The following is a 24,659-nucleotide window of genomic DNA, read 5'->3' as shown; positions in this document are numbered from 1 at the left end:
ATTTCATATTGTTCAAACACACATGCTCTACAAACAATTTGTGCAGTTGACACAATCATCACAGGGTCCTGAGGCAACATTCATCCTCCTCAGCTTACAAAGAAGATGACGGGATTAAGAGATTAAAGACAGGCATAGGAAATCACAAGGGTATTGATTGAGGAAGTGATAAGTGTCCATGAAATCTTCACAATTTATGTTCAGAGATTGTAGTAAAGACAGGTGTAAGAATTATAAAAGTATTAATTTGAGGAACTAATAAATGTCCATGAAATCTTCACAATTTATGTTCTTCTGCCGCGGCTTCAGCCGATCCCTCCATTCGGGGTCCCTGACTTCCCGCAACAGTAGATGATTATTTTTCTTTAGCTTTTAAATATTGTCATGTTTATTTTTTAACAAATTCAATTTTTAAAAACTTGACTTTACATTACTGGAATTGAGACTGTATGAACGGCACAGCCAGTCAGCAGTCTAGCCTCTCCAGTTGGGATCCAGTTCTTATCTATTGCACTCTCCTTCAGGCAACCAAGAGACTTAAGCTACAAAGGTCCAGCCTCTCCCAGACTCTCCCCTTACACCTCAGGCCCATACCCTTTGGCCCCGTGCGACTTAGCCTACACCTTCCCATCCCCACAACTCACTCCTTAACAAACCCCCCTTTCCTATCACACACACCAATGACCCTTGGCCAATTTCCTTCTATTCATATGTTAACTGTAGACTGAAGTCCTGATTCCAGCCGTACTTTCCCCTTATGAGCAGAACAGTGAGGAAATTGGCTGAAACAGAACAACAATCAGCCCCCTCTCACTTCCGTGCCTACTTTACATAGAGGCACACCTTATTTAGACTCCCACAGCCTTCCTGTTATGTCTCCTTCCTCTCTCTGCTATCGATCTGGGGCTATGGGACAGAGAATCTTCAATATCCCACCAGTGCCCACATATATATACCAACCACTACAGACACAGTTATCCTTATTCTCATACTGTCTCTCTCTCTCACACACACACATATATACACACACACCCCCTCTCTGCTATGCTCCCCCACCCCAGCTGTCCCTGGGAAGCCTAGATTGGATTTGTGCCCATGGTCTGCAGCTCCCCTCGGTCTGTCTGCTGGTCACCCTCTGAAGGAACGGGGCCCAGTCTTGTTCACCCTCTGGCTCAAGAACAAAGTATGATTCTACCCACCCTCTATCTCCAAGCACCTCCCCTACTCAGACTTAACTGCGTGACCCACAACTGAAAAGAATGCCTCCTGGATCTTCACAGGTGTGGTGAGGCCTGGTGAGAGGGGAGCCTTCTAGTTAGTGCCCTACCACGTGTCAGGACCATGTTAGTTCCAGGATTCAGAGATGATTAAAACTAATCACGCACCTTGAGAAACTCACAGTGGAAGGAAAATCAGTAAACAGAAAAATGCTACATAACCAGGTAAATGGTGGAACAGATTTAGGAAGGAACAGTGTGGATACACTGGAGCAGGCTCCAAAGCAGCATCACCTCGGAGGAGGATCTTGAAGACTCAGGAGTTAACTAGGTCAAGAAGTATACACACAAACACTTCTCACAGGTCTGCACAAAACGGGGAGTCCACAAAAATAGCACTTGGGCAATGGAAGCAGGACACACCATTCCATGCCCACAGCATTGCTTCCTGTGTGCAATGCACTGTGTGCTGATCTACAGAGATTAAAGAAGCCGAGGTCTCTGCTTCCAGTCACTTGGGAGAGAGGCACAAGGTAAATTATCAAATAGAAGGCAAACTGCCCAGGGCTGTAATTAACATACAATATGCGCTGAGAGGGAAAGGTTAATGCTAACTCTGGTCCTAAGTACAAAGATCATTGGGAGTAAGGGGTGCACTCTCATTAGGGCACAGTAGGGGTGGGTGGAGACAGTAAAAACCAGAACAAATCAAGGTGCAGCAGTTGGAAGTCCGCCTTAGGGAGAAAAGGGGCGGAGACTGACTGGGCCAGAACAGAGGGATTGGAAAAGAAAAAGAGGGTGGGGCCAGTGGGCTCCACCTACTCGCTCTGGCCCTTCCCCCCACCCCCACCCCATCTACTTTCTGCAGTCTGTGGAGACAGGTGAGCGACGAACTCCTGAGACAGGTGTGAGTGTGAGGGTCGGGAGGGTCATGGGATTGGGACCAAGGTGTGAGGAGGGAATCTGCAATTCCTTGCTACACAGAGCGCTGGCAACTTCTGACAGGCTGTTTTGGGGGTATGGGCTGCCTCGGGTTGTTGCTGTTACAAGGAAAAAGGGTTCCCCTGCCCACCGCCTCCCAGCCACTGGGCTAATTCCTGGCAGGAAACTTGCAAACTGAGTTTAACGAGTTAGGATCAGCAGAGGGTAGAGGAAGGCCCTGGCAGATGTGGGGTCTATCTAGAAGAGGACAGGAGTTATCAGGGCCTCTGGCCACCGTGCTGGGCCTTTGCCTGTACAATTGTTTCTCAAGCAGTCGTGTCCCAGTGGCTGTGGTGCGCCTGTGTGCACTTTCTCCCTCCACCTGGAGCATGGGCTGACACCGGAGGAAAGGAAAAGACAGAGTCAGACAGGGTAAGTGGGGGTCCCTCCCCTCTTCTCTAACAGGGCTGGATTGAGGGCCTCTGGCTGGGGAGGTTGGGGGTGGAGATCCAGGAGCAATAACAGAGGAAGGGCAGGGCCTGCCCCATCACCTGAATTCCAGAGATGCCAGTGTGCACTGAAGCCCCAGGCAAGGCGTGCCCAGGACCGGATCCTGGATGGTGGTGAGGGACAGAGCTGGAAGGGAGACTACAGGGAAGGATAAAGGAAAGAAGACAGAGCCATGACACAGTCAACTTACAGAATGGCTGGGAGTCAAGGCTCCTGGGCTGGTTTCCTGGCTATTCCACACACGCCAAGACCTAGAGAGAATTTCAGAGCTGGAGGGGACTCCACAGATTATTTGATTTGAGATTGAAGAACCTAGAAACCAAACAAGGAAATATCATATGGTTACTTTGGTATCTGACACAGCCATGACACCAATTGCTAGTGTAGACACAATAGCTATGTGTCTTTTTGCAGGAGCCTGGGGAGGGGCCATGGTGCCAATGTACTTATTGGGGAGACTGGAGAAGCCGCTTCTCCTCCTGTGCTGCGCCTCCTTCCTACTGGGGCTGGCTTTGCTGGGCATAAAGACGGACATCACCCCTGTTGCTTATTTCTTTCTCACATTGGGTGGCTTCTTCTTGTTTGCCTATCTCCTGGTCCGGTTTCTGGAATGTGGGCTTCGGTCCCAGCTCCAATCAATGCAGACTGAGAGCCCAGGGCCCTCAGGCAATGCACGGTGAGTTAAGGGGTGGGCATCAGGAGAGGAATACACCTTGGGCCCATCCTCCCTCCCTCTCTCCCTGTAGTCTCTGAGGCATAGAGTCTCTGGTTTCCTCTGTCACTGGCATCAGCGGGAGGAGGGGTCAGAGGCCAACACAGGATCTTTTGCCCGTAGCAGACAAAAAAAAGGGAAAAAGGGCTTCTTTCATGGAAGCCACCAATGGCCTTATTTCTCTTCCCTCAGGGACAATGAAGCCTTTGAAGTGCCAGCCTATGAAGAGGCCGTGGTGGGACTGGAATCCCAGAGCCGCCCCCAAGAGTTGGAGCAACCACCCCCCTACAGCACTGCTGTGATACTCCCAGCACCTGAGGATGAACAACCTAGCCATCCAGAGGGGTCCAGGAGAGCCGGACTGGAACAGAGGCGAATGGCCTCAGAGACTATGGCCCAGGAAGGAAGCCCTGAAAGAGCTCCAATCAGCCTTCGGCTTCGGGGACCACGGGCTGTGTCCACTGCTCCTGATCTGCAGAGCTTGGGGGCACTCCCCAGATTAGAGCCTCTGACTCCACCCCCTGCCTATGACGTCTGCTTTGGTCAACCTGATGATGATAGTGTTTTTTGTGAAGACAACTGGGCACCCCCTTAAACGACTCTCCCAAGATTTCTCTTCTCTCCACACCAGACCTCGTTCATTTGACCAACATTTTCCAATGCCTACTATGTGTCAGAAACAGTGTTTCTGGCTGAATGTCATAAATGGGGACTTGGACCCTGAGGAAAGTCAGGCCACGGTAAGCCCTTCCCAGCTGAGATGTGGGTGGCATAATTTGAGTCTTCTGGCAACATTTGGTGACCTACCCCATATCCAATATTTCCAGCGTTAAATTGAGGATGAGGTAGGGAGGTGATCCAGAGAAGGTGGAGAAGGAAGACGTAACCTCTGAGTGACGGCTATTGCTTCTGTTCCAGGTGCTGTTCGAGCTGTTAGATCCCTTAGGCTTGCCAGCTTTGTGAGTTATTATTGAAAAATGAGGATTCCAAGAGTCAGAGGAGTTTGATAACGTGCACGAGGGTACACTGCTAGTAAATAACATTAACTCCTCATCCCAAAGCCTATTGTGTTTTCAACACAAGGTAATAGGAAGCCAAGCCACGTGCATGTCTCCCAATCCCTGTCTAGGGACAGCTGCTGGTGCAGGGTGGAAGACTTCCTATAAACAGAATGGGGGACCAATTGTGTCTACAGAGGGGGTGGGCTGAGCATGGGCACGCATGTCCCCAGCCTCCTGGACGAGCAAACTCAGTCAACGCTCTGGTGATCCTTGCTCCGCATGGGTAGCAGTGTCTGTGCCTCTCCTGCCCAGGTGCTAGAGAGCAGTCCCCAGTGCAGGGTCCCCAGTGTATTTGAAAACAGTGGAGTCAGTGGCCCTAGGTGGAGGGTGGGTATGAAGGCCAGAAAGAGTGAAACATGTGAGCTTTCTGGCCAGGAGATTCCCTCTTGAATCATCCATATGAAGCCCCGGGGCCACTTGCGAAGCGTCTCCAATAGCTTCTTCCTCACTCCTGCGCTCTGACCGCTAGACTTTCACCCCAGCCGCCGGTCCGGATTCCTGAGATCCCAATATTGAGTACCAGGTTTCCTGGAATTGTGTGCTGCGGCTGTGATGTAGGTTTCGGTCGCAGGAAGCTGCTAAACCATAGCTGACGCCCCCTCCTAAGCCAGCCTTCCTTCCCCGCGCGGGTATCTGTCCAGCACCTTGTCGCGCTCTCAGTCTCCTCCGCAGCCTGGCCCCAACCGTTCAACTTCAATAAAGCAAAACTCCAGCCACACAAGTCTCCGTGAAGTTATCGCCATAGGCCGGCCAGGGGGCGGGAGAGGTACCGGGGTGATTTCCGCGGGAATCGATAACCAATCGGATTCCCAGGCCGAACGGAGCACACCCGCCCGCCCTCGCTCTTTCCCCGCCCTTTGCCCCGCCCTTTGCTCCGCCCCGCTCCTTCTCCTCCTTTTGTCTTTCCGCCGAGCTCCCCTCTTCACCCCATTGGCCCGCGCGGCCGCCGCTAGAGCTCTGCGCCTGCGCACGCACCGGACGGGAGGACGCGGTGGCCTGGCGAGGGGGCGCGGCAGGGCGCAGGCGCAGGCGCAATGTGTGTCCGCTTGTGGGGGAGGGATGTGGGCGAGGCGACGGCCCCCGGTTTGTTTGGGCTGTGGGCGGTGCACAGTGCAGAGCCCGGGAAAAGCGGGAAATGGCGGCGCCGAGCGCAGGGTCTTGGTCTACCTTCAAGCACAAGGAGCTGATGGCCGCTGACAGGGGACGCAGGTAAGTAAGGAACAGTCTTAGGGCTACTAAGGGAGGGTCCAGGGAAGGGGAACGTGGGCCCCAGGCGTGCGGCCCTGCAGCCCCCTCCCCTCGGAGCCCCGGAAAGCAGCCTTGTCCGCGCTTCCTGCCAAGGGTGGGAGGCCCCGCCGAGCAGTTCCGAGCCTGACTGCGCAGGGGCCCGCGGGCGGACCTCTTGGCCTTGTCCCTCGTGGGAGAAGACTGCCCTAGCCTCCCTTTGTTCAACCCACGAGGGTTCTAAATAAGGGGAGCTCCTTGCAGTCCTGCCCACTCTTGGCTTCTCTTGAAGATTCTTCATCCTTTCCTCTGGCTCCCTTATGAGGGAGACTATAAAAAGACTGTACTCTGCCCCCTTAAAAACCGCCGAGACCTTCTGCAGACCTCGGTGCTCTGCCTGATGTGCATTTGATTTGTATCGACTGTATCATGATCTGCATGGCTTTGCATACAATCACCAGATTTTCGAAGAAGTCAGTACAGGATTTGGAAATTGAGTACTTTTGGCAGAACAGGGGGGTTCCTGTAGCTCCAAGTGTCCACGCCTCTGCCCCGGTCTTTCCATTTCATGGCAGGCATCACCCAGAACATTGTAATGCCTCCCACTCGAGACTGAAGATTAAGGTCTTCGCAAAGGGAACCTGCAGAAGGACACAGAATTAAGACGTAGGAACTCCCGTGGTGCCCTTCACCCCTCCTCCCCTTCCAGTTGTGTCCTGAAATTCTAAATGATTGGAAACTTTTGTAATGTTCACGTTTAAGACTCTCATACTATGGAGTAGAGGAAGGAGCGGGTGTGCAGAGTGGTTGATGCTTCAGATTAAAACTAAAGAGTTGATTGAAAAATCAAGTCTGGAACTCGAGAGAGTTAAGAACTGTAAGTCAGTAAGTTCCAAGTATGGGTGAGATTGTCTAGGCAAAGGGTCTTTGAAGGGGCGTCCCTAATGGAACATCAACATTAAGGGGAGGCCAAAGGCCCTCTAAAGAAAACAGGAATTGGGTAGGCAGAGAGAAGACTCCCAGGTGCTGTCATGGAAAAAGAGGAAGAGAACAATTTAAGGAGCGAATACTACTGGTAAACTAATGGAAGAAATCTGCTGCACCATTGGTTGGTATCCCAGCTGCAGTGTTATATGTGATCGTTATTACTGCTTTGATGTATTCGAAAGTGATTCATTCTTAAATGGATTTTTTTATTTGTATAGCTTTTTTTCTTATAGCCGGTTTTTACTGAAAGTCTGGGGTAATGGAAATATGACAGTAAAAATAAGGAAAAATGGAGTTTCAGACTCACTTTTCCAAACCTCAGATTCATTGACTGCTTCCAACCCACTTTGTCTGCTTTAGGATCCCACCTGCTATCTTAGGTCTCTCAGTTCCTCCAGGATCCTGCTCTTCCCTCTTCTGACTGTAAATCTCTCACCCAATAACATCTCCAAGCCAAGTGCATCCATTCCATAGATGTGTGGTATTTCACTGATTGTAAGATACACATTTTTCCCCTCCCCCCTTTTTTTTTTTTTAGATGGAGTCTTTGCTCTGTCATCCAGGCTGGAGTGCAGTGGAATAATCTCAGCTCACTGCAACCTCCATCTCTCAGGTTCAAGCGATTCTCCTGCCTCAGCCTCCCCAGTAGCTAGGACTACAGGCATGCAGCACTACACTCAGCTAATTTTTTGTATCTTTAGTAGAGACAGAGTTTCACCATGTTGGCCAGGCTGGTCTCAAACTCCTGACCTCTGGTGATCTATCCACCTCAGCCTCCCAAAGTACTGGGATTACAGGCATGAGCCACCGTGCCCGGCCTCCCTTCCTGTTTTAACACCTTAGAAATCAGGATGCATTTTAGAGTAGGTTTTGAAGTTATAAACTGAAGTTACTATATCTTCACTGCTATCAGGTGCCGCCCTTCCTGTTGTCACATATTTGGAAAATGTGACTTGGCAGGCTAGAGAACTCTGGATTCATGTAAAGTAGGCATGTAGATGACATATATTGGCAATAGGATTATTTTAGTTTATAAGCAGAAGCTGATCTCTTTGCAAGCCCGTGGCAAAATTAGCTGGAGGTGACAGCCTGTAGTCCCAACTACTTGGGAGGCTGAAGCAGGAGGATCACTTGAGTCCAGGAGTTCTGGACTGTAGAGTGCTGTGCCAGTCACGTGTCCACACTAAGTTCAGCATCAGTGTGGTGATGTCCTGGGAGCCAGGGTCCACCAGGTTGCCTAAGGAAGGGTGAACCAGCCCAGGTCAAAAGCTGGGCAAGTCAAAACTCCTGTGCTGCTCTGTAATGCAGTCATACCTGTGAAGAGCCGCTGCACTCCAGCCTGGGTGGCATAGTGAGACTCTGTCTGTTTTAAAGTAAATAGATAAGTACCTACCCACTGTGACTTTCTGTCATACTTCCTGCTTATCCACATCTTAACGGGATTCTGATAATTTCTAGTGCCATTTTGTCACTGGAACTTAAAGTTTTAAAAAAAACATGTAATTATATGTTTATATCATTAGTGAAAGAGTTAGTGTCAGCCTCATTTATTTTCTGTTAAAGCCATTGGCTTGAGTTTTTGTCATAGCGTTGTTTTAGCCCTCATCCAAGATCATTATAAACTTCCATCACTTTCACCAGCTTAAATAATGTGAGATGATTTCTGAAATAGTTCTCTTAATTAAAATTGGTCTATCAGAGAAGTATTTCTTCTCATAAATATGTATGCTTGGGGGTATTATTTTGCTTAAGATAGACATTTCCCTCCCCTAGTCAGACCATTCATCTCAGATGATCTCAGCTGAACATAAACCATAAGGAATTAGACATTATTTTCTTATGATCAATGCGTTACTGCTTAGTACGTCTTTGATTTAACCAGATTCAGTAAATATGCATAATCTTCGTTATTAGAAGTCTTATTCTTTTTCGTTCTTTCTATTCATGCCTCTTCCACTCCACTCTTCTGTGCCAAATTGTGTACTTGACAGCCTTTCCCTCTACCTTTTATCTGTAGGATATTGGGAGTGTGTGGCATGCATCCTCACCATCAGGAAACTCTAAAAAAGAACCGAGTGGTGCTAGCCAAACAGCTGTTGTTGAGTGAACTGTTAGAACATCTTCTGGAGAAGGACATCATCACCTTGGAAATGAGAGAGCTCATCCAGGTATCTGGAGGCAAAAGAGAGAAGATAAATTGATCATAGGGGTGGGAACAGAGCATGACAAAATATTAAAAGGATGTCGTATCTTTATCCTTTTTTTTTTTTTTTTTTTTTTGAGACAGAGTCTCTGTCACCCAGGCTGGAGTGCAATGGCGCGATCTTGGCTCACTGCAGCCTCTGCCTCCCAGGTTCACGTGATTCTCCTGCCTCAGCATCCCAAGTAGCTGGGACTACAGGCGGGTGCCACCACACCTGGCTAATTTTTTGTATTTTTAGTAGAGATAGGGTTTCACTGTGTTAGCCAGGATGGTGTCAATCTTCTGACCTCATGATCCACCTGCTTCGGCTTCCCAAAGTGCTGGGATTACAGGTGTGAGCCACCACACCCAGCTGGATGTTGTACGTTTCTAAAGAAAGGGAAGTGCCCTTCTACCATAGAGCATTTGACAGAAATGATATAAATTCAAGAATAACAGGAAGGACTTCACCTAAACATATCTTTTCCTGTAAAAAGAATTATTGAGAGGAATGAGGACACTACTAGGAAGCTCATGTGGAGAAATAGAATTATAGGTAGAGTAGTAAATATGATTTCATGTTTTATTCTTGTGTCTTAGGCCAAAGTGGGCAGTTTCAGCCAGAACGTGGAACTCCTCAACTTGCTGCCTAAGAGGGGTCCCCAAGCTTTTGATGCCTTCTGTGAAGCACTGAGGGAGACCAAGCAAGGCCACCTGGAGGATATGTTGCTCACCACCCTTTCCGGGCTTCAGCATGTACTCCCACCGGTATGAAGCTTTAGTCATATGGGGTGTTGGGAAGGAAAGTTTGACTGGAAAGCAATTTGTAAGTCAGAGTGAGGGAGACTAGATTTTGTTGTATTTGGAGCGGACCACCTCCCTAAGGTCTGTCATCATGAGTTTTGATTTCTTACAGTTGAGCTGTGACTACGACTTGAGTCTCCCTTTCCCGGTGTGTGAGTCCTGTCCACTTCACAAGAAGGTCCGCCTGTCGACAGGTGAGAATTGATGGACTAAAAGGGGTCCCAGGCCAGGCGCGGTGGCTCACGCCTGTAATCCCAGCACTTTGGGAGACCGAGGCAGGTGGATCACCTGAGGTCAGGAGTTCAAGACCAGCCTGGCCAACATGGTGAAACCCCGTCTCTACTAAAAATATAAAAACTAGCTGGGCATGGTGGTGGGTGCCTGTAATCCCGGCTACTCGGGAGGCTGAGGCAGGAGAATTGCTTGAACCCAGGAGACGGAGGTTGCAGTGAGCCAACACAGTGCCACCACACTCCAGTGTTGGAGAGTGAGAGTCAGTCTCAAAAAAAAAAAAGGGGGGGGGTGTCCCAGATCCCAGTTTGACTTCTTTCTTGTCTGGTATCTGGCTTTGCCCTAACATGAGCTTTTTTTTTTTTTTTAAAGAAATAGGGTCTTGTTCTGTCACCCAGGCTGGAATGCAGTGGCACCATCATAGCTCACTGCAGCCTCGAACTCCTGGGTTGAAGGGCTCCTCCTGCCTCAACCTCCCAAGTACCTGGGATTACAGGTGCATGCCGCCACACCTAGTTCCTTTTTAAATTTTTTGTAGAGAAGGAGTCTCACTTTGTTACCCAGACTGGTGTCAAAGTCCTGGCCTCAAGTGATCCTCCTGCCTTGGCCTCCCAAAGTGCTGGGATTATAGGCATAAGCCACCACGCCCAGCTGAGACATACTTTATACTGGGAACAATTGTCAGTGAATTTGTTAAGGGCTAGTAGGACAGTTTAGGCAGGAGGTTGTTTTTGTTTTTTTGTTTTTTGTTTTTTTCCCCCCTCTTGTGATGGAGTCTTGCTCTGTCGCCCAGGCTGGAGTGCAATGACGCGATCTCGGCTCACTGCAAACTCTGCCTCCTGGGTTCAAGCGATTCTCCTGCCTCAGCCTCCTGAGTAGCTGGGATTACAGGTGCATGCCACCATGCCCAGCTAATTTTTTGTATTTTTAGTAGAGACAGGGTTTCACCGTTTCCTGACCTCGTGATCTGCCTGCCTCGGCCTCCCAAAGTGTTGGGATTACAGGCGTGAGTCACCGCCTAGGCAGGGTATTATAAATAGGTGGTCCCATATCCTTTCCCCCCCAGATAACAGTTTTTATGATAACTGGCCCTTTGAGTAGCATGTATATAGGCAGGAAGTTCATGCTCAATTGGCCTTTATAAAGCTGAAAGAGAAGAGACTACATTTGGGGCCACCAGCCTGCTGATGGAGCAGCCTAGTGATTGGAGCAAGACTTTTACCAGCTAGCCCATTTAGTCATTCAGCCAGTTGAGCATCTGCTACATGCAAGCTATGTGCAGAGAATCCTTTAGTGAGCTAAAACTAAGAGTCTCTGCCCGCATGAAGCCTACAGGTTTGGGGAGTGAGTGAGACCAATATTTATCAAAACCTGGTTCCAAGAGATGTCTGAAGTTACAATGACATATTAAGATTGATGGTTAAGTTAAATACTAGTTTTTTGGTTTTCTGTCTATACCACAGATACTGTAGAACACTCCCTAGACAATAAAGATGGTCCTGTCTGCCTTCAGGTGAAGCCTTGCACTCCTGAATTTTATCAGACACACTTCCAGCTGGTGAGTTTTTGCATAATGACAAGAGGAAGAGAGTTGGGAAATTAGACACCCTTCCTGGGAACCTGAACTTAGTTTGCATGTACATTTCCTTTCTGCCTTATTAGTCAGAAAGTTGTTACTGGCTAAATGCCTTATGTGAGCATTTGTCTATTTTTACCTGCTGGGGGTTAAGAAGAAAACTACGATGTTTTTGTTTTCTTGAAATGTCTAATCTAGCCAGGGAATCTTGTGTCATCGAGATGCTCATCCTCTAACTGGCCTCTCCTCCCCAGGCTTATAGGTTGCAGTCTCGGCCTCGTGGCCTAGCACTGGTATTGAGCAATGTGCACTTCACTGGAGAGAAAGAACTGGAATTTCGCTCTGGAGGGGATGTGGACCACAGTACTCTAGTCACCCTCTTCAAGCTTTTGGGCTATGACGTCCATGTTCTGCGTGACCAGACTGCACAGGTACCCGAGGCAGGAAAAATTGATGTGTAAATTAGAGGACTGAACAACACTTTGGGGCCAGAGACATCTTTTGCTCTTGTGCCTGCTGGGATATATCTTAAAAGTTGGTCTACTCTACTTACATTTTTATTCACTCTGTTCTGCCTCTTATCTTGCAATCTAGTAGAAAGAATTAGGGCCAGCCAGCCATTTTAGTGTTGACATCTCAGGTTGTGGTTTCATAAAGTAATAATAGTCCACAGTTGGGTTCTCACTTTTTTTTTTTTTAAGACAGAGTCTAGCTCTGTCACCCAGGCTGGAGTGCAATGGCATGATCTCGGCTCACTGCAACCTCTACCTCCCAGGTGCAAGCGATTCTCCTGCCTCAGCTTCCTGTGTAGCTGGAACTGCAGGCGCACACCACCATGCCCGGCTAATTGTTGTATTTTTAGTAGAGACAGGGTTTTGCCATGTTGGCCAGGCTGGTCTGAAACTTCTGACCTCAGGTGATCCACCCCCATCTGCCTCCCAAAGTGCTGGGATTATAGGTGTGAGCCACTGCGCCTGGCTGGGAAGTATTCTTAATAGTTATGTAACCACAAGTCATATAATAGGGTGGATTGTTTTTGGACCAGATTGCTAGAAATTGTGAGCATTTTCATTATGGGCTGTTCCTCATTAACCTCAGTTACTGTACTGCACAACTGACTTTGTGACCTTCAGGGTTTCTATTTTGCAATCAATAATGGCCTATTTGTAGATTCATATTCACTCTTTATTTTTATTCCAGAGTAATAGAACTTTCTTAAACTTGCTTTGAGGTTGTCAGTGGTGAAATTAAAATTTCTAGGAGATTCACTTTGATCTGTTGGGATAGAGGATCTTTGTTTTCCATTCAGCATTGTCTGTAGTCTTCATTTCTCTTTCTCAGCTGCCCTCCTGTGAGAATAATTATGTATTTACTATGTTTTTGGCAAGACTGGTTTCATCCACAGGTACCTGGGTGTTGTCCTTTACATGCTGTTTTTACCAGTTTCCCCATTGTAGCACATGCAATGTAGTTAAATCCACCCTTGCTTTAAAGCCACGGCAGGAACAGCTGTTTCAGTCCTCAAGTATTCAGGTAGTTTATATGCTTTCCTGAGAAGTCTGCTGGGCATAAAGAGACAAAGGGCAGATACCATCCGTAATTCCTACAGAAGGTCACTTAACAAAATGTGTGCTGTGTGTGTTTTCTTAGAGGTTTTGGTCTAGCCGTTTATTTTACTAGAAATCTATTATGTCTTGGTTTTTCAACTTGTATGCAGCTGATAAAGGATCCTAGATGTCTAATAGTTAAAGGTGCAATACTGAGCCACTAAGTCAGCTATATACTGCTGTTTTTTCAGAGACCGTCAGTAGATTTGGTGAGTTGATGAGCCCACTTTCTAAATACCATTTCCATTTATGCTAAGCCTGATGCATATTCAGTGACGTATTGGATTCTAATTCTTTGGTCAAATTGCTCTATAACTGGAATTGAGTAGAGTTGAACTTCGAGCACCTTATGATGGGGACTATGTGAGCTGCCACAGATTTGTTTAAAGATCAGATGAGGGAGTTTTGACATCAGCAGAAAAGGAAATGTGTCCTCTTATATTCCTAAGGACTAAACAAGATTAGAGAAAGTATCTTCTGTCATAGCTAAGAAGAAATGCCTAGGTAGATATGATCAGAAGGATAAATGGAGGAGGCAGGACTTAAGCTGGCCTCGAAGGATAGAAGTTACTAAAGCAGAGAGGAGTGGTGAAGCCACCCTAGGCAGGGAGAACAGTATGTGGACAAGAAATGTGTGTGTTATAAACCAGGTAGTTGCAATGGGTGTCATAATTTGGTGCACTGGGCATCTGCACAGAATACTCTCTTCCTGGTGGGATCTCGCTAGAGACTCAACTCATTTATCATATAGCTGTTTGGCAAGCAAAGAAACAGAACCAGAAAAAATAAGATCCTCTTTTCTTTTCCTTATCAAATCTTTTTTACTTGAGAGAGGAATTCCGTTTAAAAACAGGAAATAGTAGAATTAGTCTTAGAGACTCCTCTTCCCTGACAGTGCTGCAATGAGCATGGGCATTCTCCCTGCCCTAATTTTTTTCACTTTTCTCTGTTACCAACTTTTGATTGCATCTACTTCATGAAGTTACTAGTTCTAGAATTATGATTGACCCTATGTTAGGAAACGAGGTACTCTTCAAAGTGGAAATTTTCTTTTACCACGTGTATTGTTTTTTTTTTTTTTTAGCTTGCATTTGGGTCACAGACCGCTTTGAAAATGTAGGGACAAGCTATAGGTCATCCCTGGAAAATGCAGCTGCCCGTAGAATTTAGCATATAATTTCAGAGGGTTCACAGGTTACTCTCTTCACATGTCCCCCAACCCCTAGCTAAAAATACACTTAGGAGTTAAGAACCCTGCTATTTATAGAAGTACTGTAATTTTATCAAAAACAAATCTGCAGATCCTATTTTAAGCTATTCTACTTGTGGAAAAATTCCTCCAAATGTCTAATCCCCATTTATTGAATGGTTGAGTCTTACTAAGTTTGGTTACAAAGTGCGTGTATTCTGTTTTTGGACGTTGTTTTCTATTTACTGACCTAATCTCACTAAATGCAAAATGGTCGTGATTCAGTGCCCAGGTGTATAATTTTTGGTTTCTTCTTTGAGCAAAATTAACTTCTTTAACTATTCAATGTTAAAATTCTATTAGCGTCAGCTCCAGAGGAACATTCACAGTTATGTATTCTCTTGAAATTATATTTTCTTGGAAGAATTTTTTTGATTATCTGTCATTACCTTAAGATTTCTATTATTATTGTTGGCTTCTACTTAGAAAATACACGTACTTTTCAACACCAATCTATTTCTAGTTATATTGGAGACTTTTAAATATTTTATATAATTGCATCTCGATTATCTACAAACAGAAGTATTCCAAACAGATAAATTAGTAGCTCTCAAACTTTTAACATATCAGAGCCTCCCAGAGGACTTGTTAAAACACATTTTGCTGGGGCCTAAGATTTCACTTTTTTTTTTTTTTTTTTTTTTTTTTGAGACAGAGTCTCGCTCTGTCTCCCAGGCTGGAGTTCAATGGCCCGATCTCGGCGGCTCACTACAACCTCCGCCTCCCGGGTTCAAGCGATTCTCCTGCCTCAGCCTCCTGAGTAGCTGGGACTACAGGCGTCCGCCACCACCCCCGGCTAATTTTTGTATTTTTAGTAGAGACAGGGTTTCACCATATTGGCCAGGCTGGTCTCGAACTCCTGACCTTGTGATCCGCCCGCCTCGGCCTCCTCAAAGTGTTGGGATTACAGGCGTGAGCCACCGCGCGCAGCCCAATTTCACGTTTTTTACAAGTTCCTGGGTGATGCTGCTCTTGCTGGTTTAGGGGCCACACTTGGAGAGCTACTGCAGTGTGTTATAGAAGTGTGTTTTTATTTTGGCAGTGTGTGTGATTAAATATATGTGTTTTAATTCTTCCACCCAGATAATTTATTTCCATTACAATTTTATTCAAGTTTATAATAAAATGAACTTGTTTTCTCTCTGCCCCATCTCAGATAGAAGACCCAGACATCGTGAATTACAGAGGGAGGCATAGGTTTAGGCATAGGTTTAAAAATGTGTGCCCAATTGTTATGCTCTTTAGGTACACAATATAACTTTCTGACGGATGGACCAGATGCTTAAGGTAGTGGTCTTCATGTATCACAACTTAGTGCAAGATAAACAAGATTCTCCAGGCATGGTGGCACATTCCTATGGTCCCAGCTACTCTAGAGGCTTAGGCAGGAAGATTCCTTGAGCCCAGGAATTCTAGGCTGTAGTGTGCTATGCTGATCAGGTGTCCAAACTAAGTTCATCATCAATATGGTGACCTCCTGGGAGTGGGAGACCAGCGGCTTGCCCAAGGAGGGGTGTACCAGCCCAGGTCAGAAATGGAGCAGGTGAAAACTCCTGTACTGATCAGTAGTGATCTTGCACCTGTGAATAGCCAGTATGCTCAAGCCCGGGCAACATAGCGATATCCTGTCTTTAAAATAAATAAATAAATAAACAGGAACAGAGAGTTCTTAAGTTGAACTACAATATTGACCAGTAATAGATTTCTTTGAGAAAAATACTCTTTATTAGACGTGTACATTGTAATAACAGCAGATTTTTTGCAATGTGTCCCAGACACAGCGATTGGTTTTTGGGTTTTTTTGGTTGTTTTTTTTTTTTGAGACAAGGTGTCTCTCTGTCACCCAAGCTACAGTGCAGTGGTGCAATCACGGCTCACCGCAGCCTCGACTTCCTAGGCTCACGTGATCCCTCCACCATAGCCTTTAGGGTAGCTGGGACTACAAGCATGCACCACCATGCCTGGCTAATTTTTTTTTTTTAATGGAGTCTTGCTAGGTTGCCCAGGCCAAGTCCTTTGTCATAATATCTCATTTTAATCTTCACAAACTTAAGAGAAAATGTCCTCATAATTTTTTTTTATAAAGTGAAAATTGGAGTCTCAAGGGTCTGAGTAAGTTGTTCCGACTCATGAAGCCAAGGTTCAAACCCAGATCAATCTGACCCTAGGGCCTGTGTATGTAATTACTGCCCTGTATAGAATCCTCCTTTATAGCGTGCTCTTGCTGAAACAAAGCGTTTTATACAGACATCATCACTGTCTCTCGAATACTTAGAAGACAACATTACAAGTACTGCTATTCTCTACTATCATGATGCTGTCACAGAACAGTTTATTGTAGCTGAATATGCATATTTACATATTCATAGCTACACTTTGAGTCATGCTTATGCCGTTTATATACAAGGGCACTTGCTCTAATGAAGGATCTGGTTATGAACAGGGCATTAATCAGAGTTGACCAACTCATGATTAGCTTCTTTAGTAACTTGTTTTAATCCAGGAGCTCTTTGCCTGTCTCAGTACGTCTGAATCTGTATTCAGAATATTGTGTCTGAACTCACATGCGTTTTTCTGGTGAGTCCATAGCTTTCTTCAGTCTCTCCAAAGGTCTCTTCTTTTATCATTGACCACAGGAATATACAGAAAGCATTTTATCTTCTAATAGCTTAGGGTTTCAAAAAGAAACCAAAGTGTGATGCTTATATTGGTGCTGACTCTAGTGCACAACACTAAACACTCCTTTCTTTTAGGAAATGCAAGAGAAACTCCAGAATTTTGCGCGGTTACCTGCACACCGAGTTACGGACTCCTGCATCATAGCACTCCTCTCGCATGGTGTGGAGGGCGCCATCTATGGTGTGGATGGGAAACTGCTCCAGGTGCGGATACCATGGTGGAAGCCAGCTGTTGAAACCAGGCTGCTTCACCTCCTGCCTGCTGTCTGTCCCGTGATGGCGACTGTTGCATGTATAGGACTTCAGGAGGCCCCACCCAATGCTTAACCTCCCTTCTTCCTTGTTTCTTTCTGGCAGCTACAAGAGGTTTTTCGACTCTTTGACAACGCCAACTGCCCAAGCCTACAGAACAAACCGAAAATGTTCTTCATCCAGGCCTGTCGTGGAGGTGAGTGCCCTGGCAGACCAGCACCTGGGTGGTGGCTCCTGGGCGGCCTCCCACCAGCTCTCACTTTCCTGTTTGCTCCTCTCAGGTGCTATTGGATCCCTTGGGCACCTCCTTCTGTTCACTGCTGCCACCGCCTCTCTTGCTCTGTAAGTGTCTCCCAATGCATGGGGTGTGCTGGGACTTGGGCAGCCCATGGCTCTCAGGCTGGTCAGCTCTCCGTGCATCACCATATCCTGTTCTCAGGACTCTTTTATCAGTGTCTTTGCTTTCCTTTCTGAGAACTCTTACTCTTCTCTGCTTTATTAACGCCGGTGCCCTTTTTTTGGTTACTCATTCCAGTTACGGATTTCTGATCTGTCTTTTTCCCCGTCCTTCTTATTTTATCTCCTTTCTTTCACTCTTTCTCCTTTTCACTTGTTCCATATACTTCACTTTTACCTACACTTCGCTCTTGCCTCCTTTCTTCTTACCATTCATGGGTCATGCAGGATAGCAGAACAGAATCCGTGTTGGCCTTTGACTCTTCCTTTTCCATGAGCGGCTGCTGCCCCTCTTTTCTCATGCAGTTTGTTTTACTCCTTTAAGAGCCAGGACTGCAGGACGAGGATTAAAAGACACATAGGCATGCTTCTCATCCTGGAGGAAAATGATAGTAATTACGAGCCCTAACTTTGGAGTCAAATTCTGACTTCACCATTTACTAGTTACGTGAAGTTAAGTTAAATGGCATCCCTCCATCTCAGTTTGCTCAATATAAAATGAAAATAGTCCTTGTACCTACTTCATAAGGTGCTTGTGATGGTTAAATGAGATTATGCATTTAAGGGCTTACATAGCTCGGTACCTGGCTCACAGCACATCCACAAAATATGCCAGCTATAACTCTTAAAACACGATCAGTGCCATAAAGGGCTTATAGTTTGCTTCAAAGGTCACTTTGTCCAAACATTCAAATAATAATTGTTTTAATCTCTCGTGTGGCCAAATGTAAATAGCTAATACTATTGTCATCCTGATCTGATATTACCGCAGAATATAGTCTGTTGAGATCCTGCAGCATGACTCAGACTACAGCAGTTACCAAAAGCAGAAGGAAATGTGGCCTCTCTAAGAAGCAGACCAGTTACTCAGGAAAGTAAAGTAAATGTACATGAAGTAGCTTAAGACTAGTTCACAGGCCTCATGTAAGCAAGGGTGAAATTAGCAAGGTACAAACCATACTTAGAAAGGAGTATGCAGTAAGAGTAGATCATTTGAAGTGAGGGTAGTTTAAAGAGATTTTGTGATAGGATATGGCTTCATTTGTACCTGGAGTAATTTGATTTACATAGTTGTAGAGTAGCATCTAGAGTCTGTCGTGGGAAGGAAACAATACAACATGATAAGCACACTGAGATTCAAAGGGCATGTTGTGCCTCCCCTCCTCCCAAACCAATGCTCGGATCTGATTTTAAAACAGCATCTGTGTGAGTATGTGAGATGTGGCTGGTCATAACAAAGTAGGTTCACCTCATTTCAAACCTTTAGTCATAACTGAGATTTTGGACATCAGCCGGTAAAAGTAAGGAACAGTTGGGAGCTTAAGTAAGAAATAATGTGATGAATTTTTTTTCCAGGAAGGTTGCCGTGGAGGGGGCTGCACTAAGGAAAGAGGTTATGGGGCACAAACTTCACTTTTCATTCCCTGCTCTATCCCCAGGCCCAGGGCCTTGCCTGACGCATGGTAGCACTTATAAATGTCGAATGAATGGATGAAAATTAATCTGCCTGAAAAACTGTAGGTATCACGTAAAAAACAAATATGAGAATATAGTGACGAAAGAACCAATGGCATTTATTGATTGATGGATCTGTGATATAAAGGTGAGAGAGGAATTCTCCTTTCTCTTTAGCTTAGCCTGTTTCCTTTAGGCGTCTTTACTAACAAAATGACAGTTAAATGGTCATTTTCTCCTCCTATATCCAGGGATTTAATACCCTATTGGATCTGGATAAGGAGTAATTGCTCTTTCCTGGAGTAATCTGAATTTTTGACTCTGTCTCTCTAACTTTTCTGAAATTAAATCCTTCAAGGAATGACCAGTAGCCAATTGTTCTTTGAAAATTTGAGTTCACCTGTCTTCCTGCTGTATTTGGTTAATATAATTAATGTCTATAAAAAGCTCCACCCCCCTGCCCCAGTCAGCTTCTAAACTAGAGTGTAAGCTCTATGATGGCAGGAATTTTCTCTTCACTTTATCCCTAGGCCTTAAAGTAAGACAGTGCCCAACACATGGCAGTTGCTTGACAATTTTTATTAAGTCTGTGCTTTGGTCCTTTTCCCCCCCAATTCTTAAAGCTTCCCATCTTTCTTAAGCTCCTTCATGTTGCGTGGATCAGGAAGTACTGTAATAGAGCATACTCTTACTTTTTATGTGTTGACCTGAGAGTCCTCCCTATCTGTCTTTCCTACTGACAGCACCCCTGCCCACACCCAAAATAAAACAACATCATCAAAAATAAGAGTCTGTCTTGGGATACATAAGGCCTGTATCAAGAGCAAGGATCTGCTCAGGGTATGTTGAGAAAGTACTGCTGAAGTTGAATATGGATGATCTTTTTAAATTTTCTGGGAGAACATAGTCAAATTCTCCCCATTTTAAGTTTTTCCCTCTTAAAATTTTCATAAGGCCAGGTGTGGTGGCTCATGCCTGTAATCCCAACACTTTGGGAGACCAAGGCAGAAGGATCACTTGGGGCCAGGAGTTCAAGACAAGTCTGGTCAATGTCGCAAGACCCCATCTCTATTAAAAAAAAAAAAAAAGATTTAAAAAGTTATTTTAAGAAATAAATTAAAAATTATTTTTCTTAAATCTTGGATGCTTGCTGTAATTTATCTTATGAAATTAACAAATAGTGCTTCAAAGATATCAAAACCACCTTGGAAACAACTGATCATACTTAGTTTTATTATTTTTTTGGTAGATAGTTTGAGGGTGTGATTTTTATGTAGCATACTTATGGTAACCGTATTTGTTATTTATTACCTTGTTTTTTCTTGTTTATGTAATTAAATATATCAGTATTTTATTATGTATTGTAATAAAAAGCACTGTGACTCCCAGGCATACTGTTAATCGAACAAGTGTGTTGTGGACTTAGATGATTTTCAGTTCCATTTACAAGGAGTATTTGATTTGGCATTTTCCCTGTCTCACACAGAACGGAAACTGCTCCAACCACACAGATATGCATGTGCTTGAGCGTGGTGCCTGGTGTGTATGAGGCATCCCCTGAGTAACAGATGCATGCTGGGAGAGTAATTTTTATTATTTATTTATTTATTTGTTTGTTTATTTTTAGTTTATCAGCCATAGGTTGGAGGCAACAGCTGGAAATGGCTCTTCCCCTTCAAGGTTGTAGGGAATGTGGGCTTGCCTGTGACAGGCCCAAGAGAGACAGAAGAAGTAACATCTTTGTCCACTCTGTCTGCCTTTGTTACAGATGAGACTGATCGTGGGGTTGACCAACAAGATGGAAAGAACCACGCAGGATCCCCTGGGTGCGAGGAGAGTGATGCCGGTAAAGAAAAGCTGCCAAAGATGAGACTGCCCACGCGCTCAGACATGATATGCGGCTATGCCTGCCTCAAAGGTACTTTGAGTTCCAAAAGAGTCGAGTCATACCTCATTTTATTGCACTTTACTTTATTATGCTTTGCAGATACAGGTTGAGTATGCCTTATCTGAAATGTTGGGACCAGAATTTTTTTGGTCCCAGATTTTGGATTTTTTTGTTTTTTTGGATTTTGGAATATTTGCATTATACTTACTAGTTGAGTGTCCCATATCCAAATATTCTAAATTTAAAATTCTCCAGTGAGCACCTTCTTTGAGCATCATGTTGGCACTTGGAAAGTTTCAGATTTTGAAGCATTTCAGATTTTTGGATTTGGGATGCTCAGCTGCTTTTTACAAATTGAAGGTTTGTGGCAGTCCTCCTTCAAGCGTCTAAAATCAGCACCATTTTTCTATTGGCATGCCTCTGTTAGCATTTTTCAGCAATAAAGTATGTTTTAATTACAGCATATGCATTTTTTAGACATAATAGTGTTGCACACTTAATAGACTGTAAGATAGTGACCATAACTTCCATACACACTGGGAGACCTGAAAACTTGTATGACTTGTTTTATTGCCATATTCACTTTCTTGAGCTGGTCTGGAAACAGACCTATAGTATCTCCAAAGTATGCCAATAATTCAAAAGAGTATACCCTCCTAGACTTGGATTCTTCATGTTGGGTTCTCTGTGGAGGGTGCAGGTGCCATGGCTGAGTCTAGTTTGGGAAGTCCAGCTGTGTGATGGCATTCACACTGTGATTAATGCCCTTTTGGTTGCAGGGACTGCCGCCATGCGGAACACCAAACGAGGTTCCTGGTACATCGAGGCCCTCGCTCAAGTGTTCTCTGAGCGGGCTTGTGATATGCACGTGGCCGACATGCTGGTTAAGGTGAGCCGGCGGGCTCCGTGACCCCTGTGCGTCTCCACAGTGCTCTACTTTCCTTCTTCCTTGAATGCTCTTTCATAGTCCGTCTCCCCTTCCCGTCGTGCTGCTCTCATGAAGCCCGAGATTCTCAGACTTGGGCCTGTTGGTTCTGCCCCTCCAGGTGAATGCACTTATCAAGGATCGGGAAGGCTATGCCCCTGGCACAGAGTTCCACCGGTGCAAGGAGATGTCTGAATACTGCAGCACTCTGTGCCGCCACCTCTACCTGTTTCCAGGACACCCTCCCACATGATGCCACCTCCCCATCATCCACGCCAAGTGGAAGCCACTGGACCACAGGAGGTGTGATAGAGCCTTTGATCTTCAGGATGCACAGTTTCTGTTCTGCCCCCTCAGGGATGTGGGAATCTCCCAGACTTGTTTCCTGTGCCCATCATCTCTGCCTTTGAGTGTGGGACTCCAGGCCAGCTCCTCTTCTGTGAAGCCCTCTGCCTGTAGAGCCAGCCTTGATCGGACCTATTGCCAGGAATGTTTCAGCTGCAGTTGAAGAGCCTGACAAGTGAAGTTGTAAACACAGTGTCATTATGGGGAGAGGGCATATAACTTCCCCATATTTGTGTTCAGTTCCAGCTTTTGTAGATGGCACTTTAGTAATTGCTTTTATTACATTAGTTAAGATGTCTGAGAGATCATCTCCTATCTTTTATTTCATTCATAGCCCCCACCCTTTTTGTCCTAGAGTGAGAGTTTGGAAGGTGTCCAGATTTAATGTAGACATTATCTTTTGGCTCTGAAGAGGCAAACATGACTAGAGACACACTTTACTGCAATGTGACTAGAGACACACCTTGCTGCAGTGTGCAGAAGCAGCCTGTGCGTTCCCTTCAGTACTGCAGGGCCCCCCAGTGGAAGGACACTCTTGCCTCGTTTGGGCTCAAGGCTCCACAGCCTGTCAGCCGACATTGCTTTGCATCTGTACCTTATTGATCTTTGCCCATGGAAGTCTCAAAGATCTTTCGTTGGTTGTTTCTCTGAGCTTTGTTACTGAAATGAGCCTCGTGGGGAGCATCAGAGAAGGCCAGGTGTGTTTCCCTAGACTCTATAACACTCTCTCTCTCTCTCTCTCTCTCTCTCCCTGCTCTCTGCTTCAGTATTAAACTCTACTTTGATATTATGTGGCCTTTATTTCAGTGCTATACGTGTCATTTTTCAATCTAGAAACCTTTATCCCTGCTTATCTGAAACTTCCCTGTTCTTTAAGACCTTTTAAAATATATATATATATATTTTTTCTTCCTCCAGTCTATTCTCCACATAACAGTAGTTTTGGTTTTTAATTTTTTTTTTTTTTTGGTTATTTGGTGTTTTTTGGTTTTTAAGGCAAGTTCTCACTATGTTTCTCAGACTGGTCTCGAACTCCTGGCCTCAAGCCATCCTCCCGCCTCAGCCTCTCAAATAGCTGGGACTACAGGTGTGAGCCACCACGCCTGGCCAGGTTTTGGTTGTTTAAATATAAATCTGATTATGTCACCCCCCTGCTTAGAACCCTTCTGCTTTCTATTACACCTCACTTAAAATTTAAACTTCTCACCTTCGTTTATGAGAACTGGTTCTTGCCTTCCCCTTGAACCTCATTAAATGGTGATTTCTTGCTAAGCTCCAGCCCGAGTGGTCTCCTCGGCTTCTAATTTTGTGCTCTTTCCTGCCCTCTTCCTTGGCCTTCTCATCTGTCCACCCCCACCACTCTTGACTCAGGTGGTGTCCTTATTCCTCAAGTCTTGACCGTTCCCAGGCCCTTCAGTCCCTGAGCAGTCTACTCCTGTGTCTGTCACCACATCTTGTCTTTTCCCCTCATTGCACTTATTGCAGTTTATATGTATGCTACTTCTAGTTGTTCATTTCTGTCTCCCCTACCAGGCTGTAAATGAGGGCAGAAACCTTGTTTGTTTTATTCATCATCACGTACCAAGTGCTTGGCACATAGTGGGTCTTCAGTAAATGTTTGTTGAATAAAAGAAGGAAGAAGGCAAGCCAACCTTAGCTGCAATCCTACCTTTTGATAAAATGTTCCTTTTGAGAATATGCACAGATTATTATGTGTACTTTGTTTTTCCATGTGTTTTGCTTTATCTGCTGGCGTTTTTAGCTCCTTGAAGACATTTCATGTGTGAGATAACTTCCTTCACATCTCCCATGGTCCCTAGCAAAATGCTAGGCCTGTAGTAGTCAAGGTGCTCAATAAATATTTGTTTTGTGAGCTGGGTGGTTGGAAGCCTTGCTGCCAAGTCCTGCCTTTGGGTCGACATAGGATGGAAGTATTTGAGTGAGATAACCTTTCCACTCCCACTGCCAGGATTTTGTATTGCCATCAGGTGCCAAATAAATGCTCATATTTATTACTGTTGTGTGCTCAATATCTGTTTCTGTAGATACTCAGTCCTCTGAAGTCCACAGATTTTGTTTCCTTAGCCCCTTACAGTGCAGCCTTCCTCACCACCTCACAAGGCATACCCAGACCTGAAAACCCCTTCTTATTTTGCTGCCATGGTCCTGTAAATATATGCAAGTGTGGGTCCATCTCAGTTGGCCTAGTCCTGGGATTTCTCATAGATGAAATGGAAGTCATTAGCAACCAGTGCTGGTTCTTGGTTACTTAGACTATGAGATGTAGGCTGCCATAACAGATTGGGCTGGAATAGAAGGATGGGAGAGTGAAGGTAGTAAAATTCCATTTCTTACCTGGTTGCATTTAAGGTCTTCTAG

At 45.3% G+C, this 24,659-nt stretch overlaps 2 protein-coding genes across 8 annotated transcripts; both read left to right on the top strand.

Moving 5' to 3' along the window:
• Nucleotides 1-2,023: 2,023 nt before the first annotated feature.
• Nucleotides 2,024-5,139, top strand: TMEM139 (transmembrane protein 139). Of its 4 annotated transcripts, none has more exons than XM_031665069.1 (4): nt 2,024-2,098; nt 2,473-2,570; nt 3,063-3,324; nt 3,553-5,139. In XM_031665069.1, the coding sequence occupies exons 3-4, from the start codon at nt 3,080-3,082 to the stop codon at nt 3,953-3,955; spliced, it is 648 nt and encodes a 215-aa protein (XP_031520929.1). In that variant the 5' UTR covers nt 2,024-2,098; nt 2,473-2,570; nt 3,063-3,079; the 3' UTR covers nt 3,956-5,139. The 4 variants fall into 4 exon arrangements, with proteins under 4 accessions (XP_031520929.1, XP_009202306.2, XP_031520928.1 ...); XM_009204042.4 differs by having other exon boundaries at nt 2,024-2,122; XM_031665068.1 differs by having other exon boundaries at nt 2,083-2,570.
• Nucleotides 5,140-5,375: 236 nt separating this feature from the next.
• CASP2 (caspase 2) lies at nt 5,376-24,295 on the top strand. Of its 4 annotated transcripts, none has more exons than XR_645510.4 (11): nt 5,376-5,630; nt 8,650-8,800; nt 9,415-9,582; nt 9,731-9,812; nt 11,313-11,407; nt 11,680-11,856; nt 17,035-17,163; nt 17,317-17,407; nt 17,493-17,553; nt 20,891-21,040; nt 21,790-21,812. XR_645510.4 is itself a non-coding variant. In XM_003896757.5 (11 exons), the coding sequence occupies exons 1-11, from the start codon at nt 5,557-5,559 to the stop codon at nt 22,186-22,188; spliced, it is 1,359 nt and encodes a 452-aa protein (XP_003896806.2). In that variant the 5' UTR covers nt 5,376-5,556; the 3' UTR covers nt 22,189-24,295. The 4 variants fall into 4 exon arrangements, 3 of the variants coding, with proteins under 3 accessions (XP_003896806.2, XP_021792044.2, XP_021792045.2); XM_003896757.5 differs by lacking the exon at nt 17,493-17,553 and adding an exon at nt 22,057-24,295 and having other exon boundaries at nt 21,790-21,899; XM_021936352.2 differs by lacking the exons at nt 20,891-21,040; nt 21,790-21,812 and adding an exon at nt 19,107-19,886.
• The last annotated feature ends 364 nt before the right edge of the window (nt 24,296-24,659 follow it).

Source organism: Papio anubis, chromosome 4 (assembly GCF_008728515.1).
Source record: "Papio anubis isolate 15944 chromosome 4, Panubis1.0, whole genome shotgun sequence".
Taxonomy (NCBI): domain Eukaryota; kingdom Metazoa; phylum Chordata; class Mammalia; order Primates; family Cercopithecidae; genus Papio; species Papio anubis.
The sequence above is the reverse complement of the archived record's forward strand: the minus strand, read 5'-3'. Positions and strand labels throughout refer to the sequence as shown.

Excerpts from the sequence above, each read along its gene's own strand:
- CASP2 (XM_003896757.5), top strand. The coding sequence starts at position 5,557 with ATGGCGGCGCCGAGCGCAGGGTCTTGGTCTACCTTCAAGCACAAGGAG. Across the intron at positions 8,801-9,414 it reads AAATGAGAGAGCTCATCCAG|GCCAAAGTGGGCAGTTTCAG; the intron begins GTATCTGGAGGC and ends CTTGTGTCTTAG. Across the intron at positions 11,408-11,679 it reads ATCAGACACACTTCCAGCTG|GCTTATAGGTTGCAGTCTCG; the intron begins GTGAGTTTTTGC and ends TCTCCTCCCCAG.
- TMEM139 (XM_009204041.4), top strand. The coding sequence starts at position 2,987 with ATGGTTACTTTGGTATCTGACACAGCCATGACACCAATTGCTAGTGTA. Across the intron at positions 3,325-3,552 it reads GGGCCCTCAGGCAATGCACG|GGACAATGAAGCCTTTGAAG; the intron begins GTGAGTTAAGGG and ends CTCTTCCCTCAG.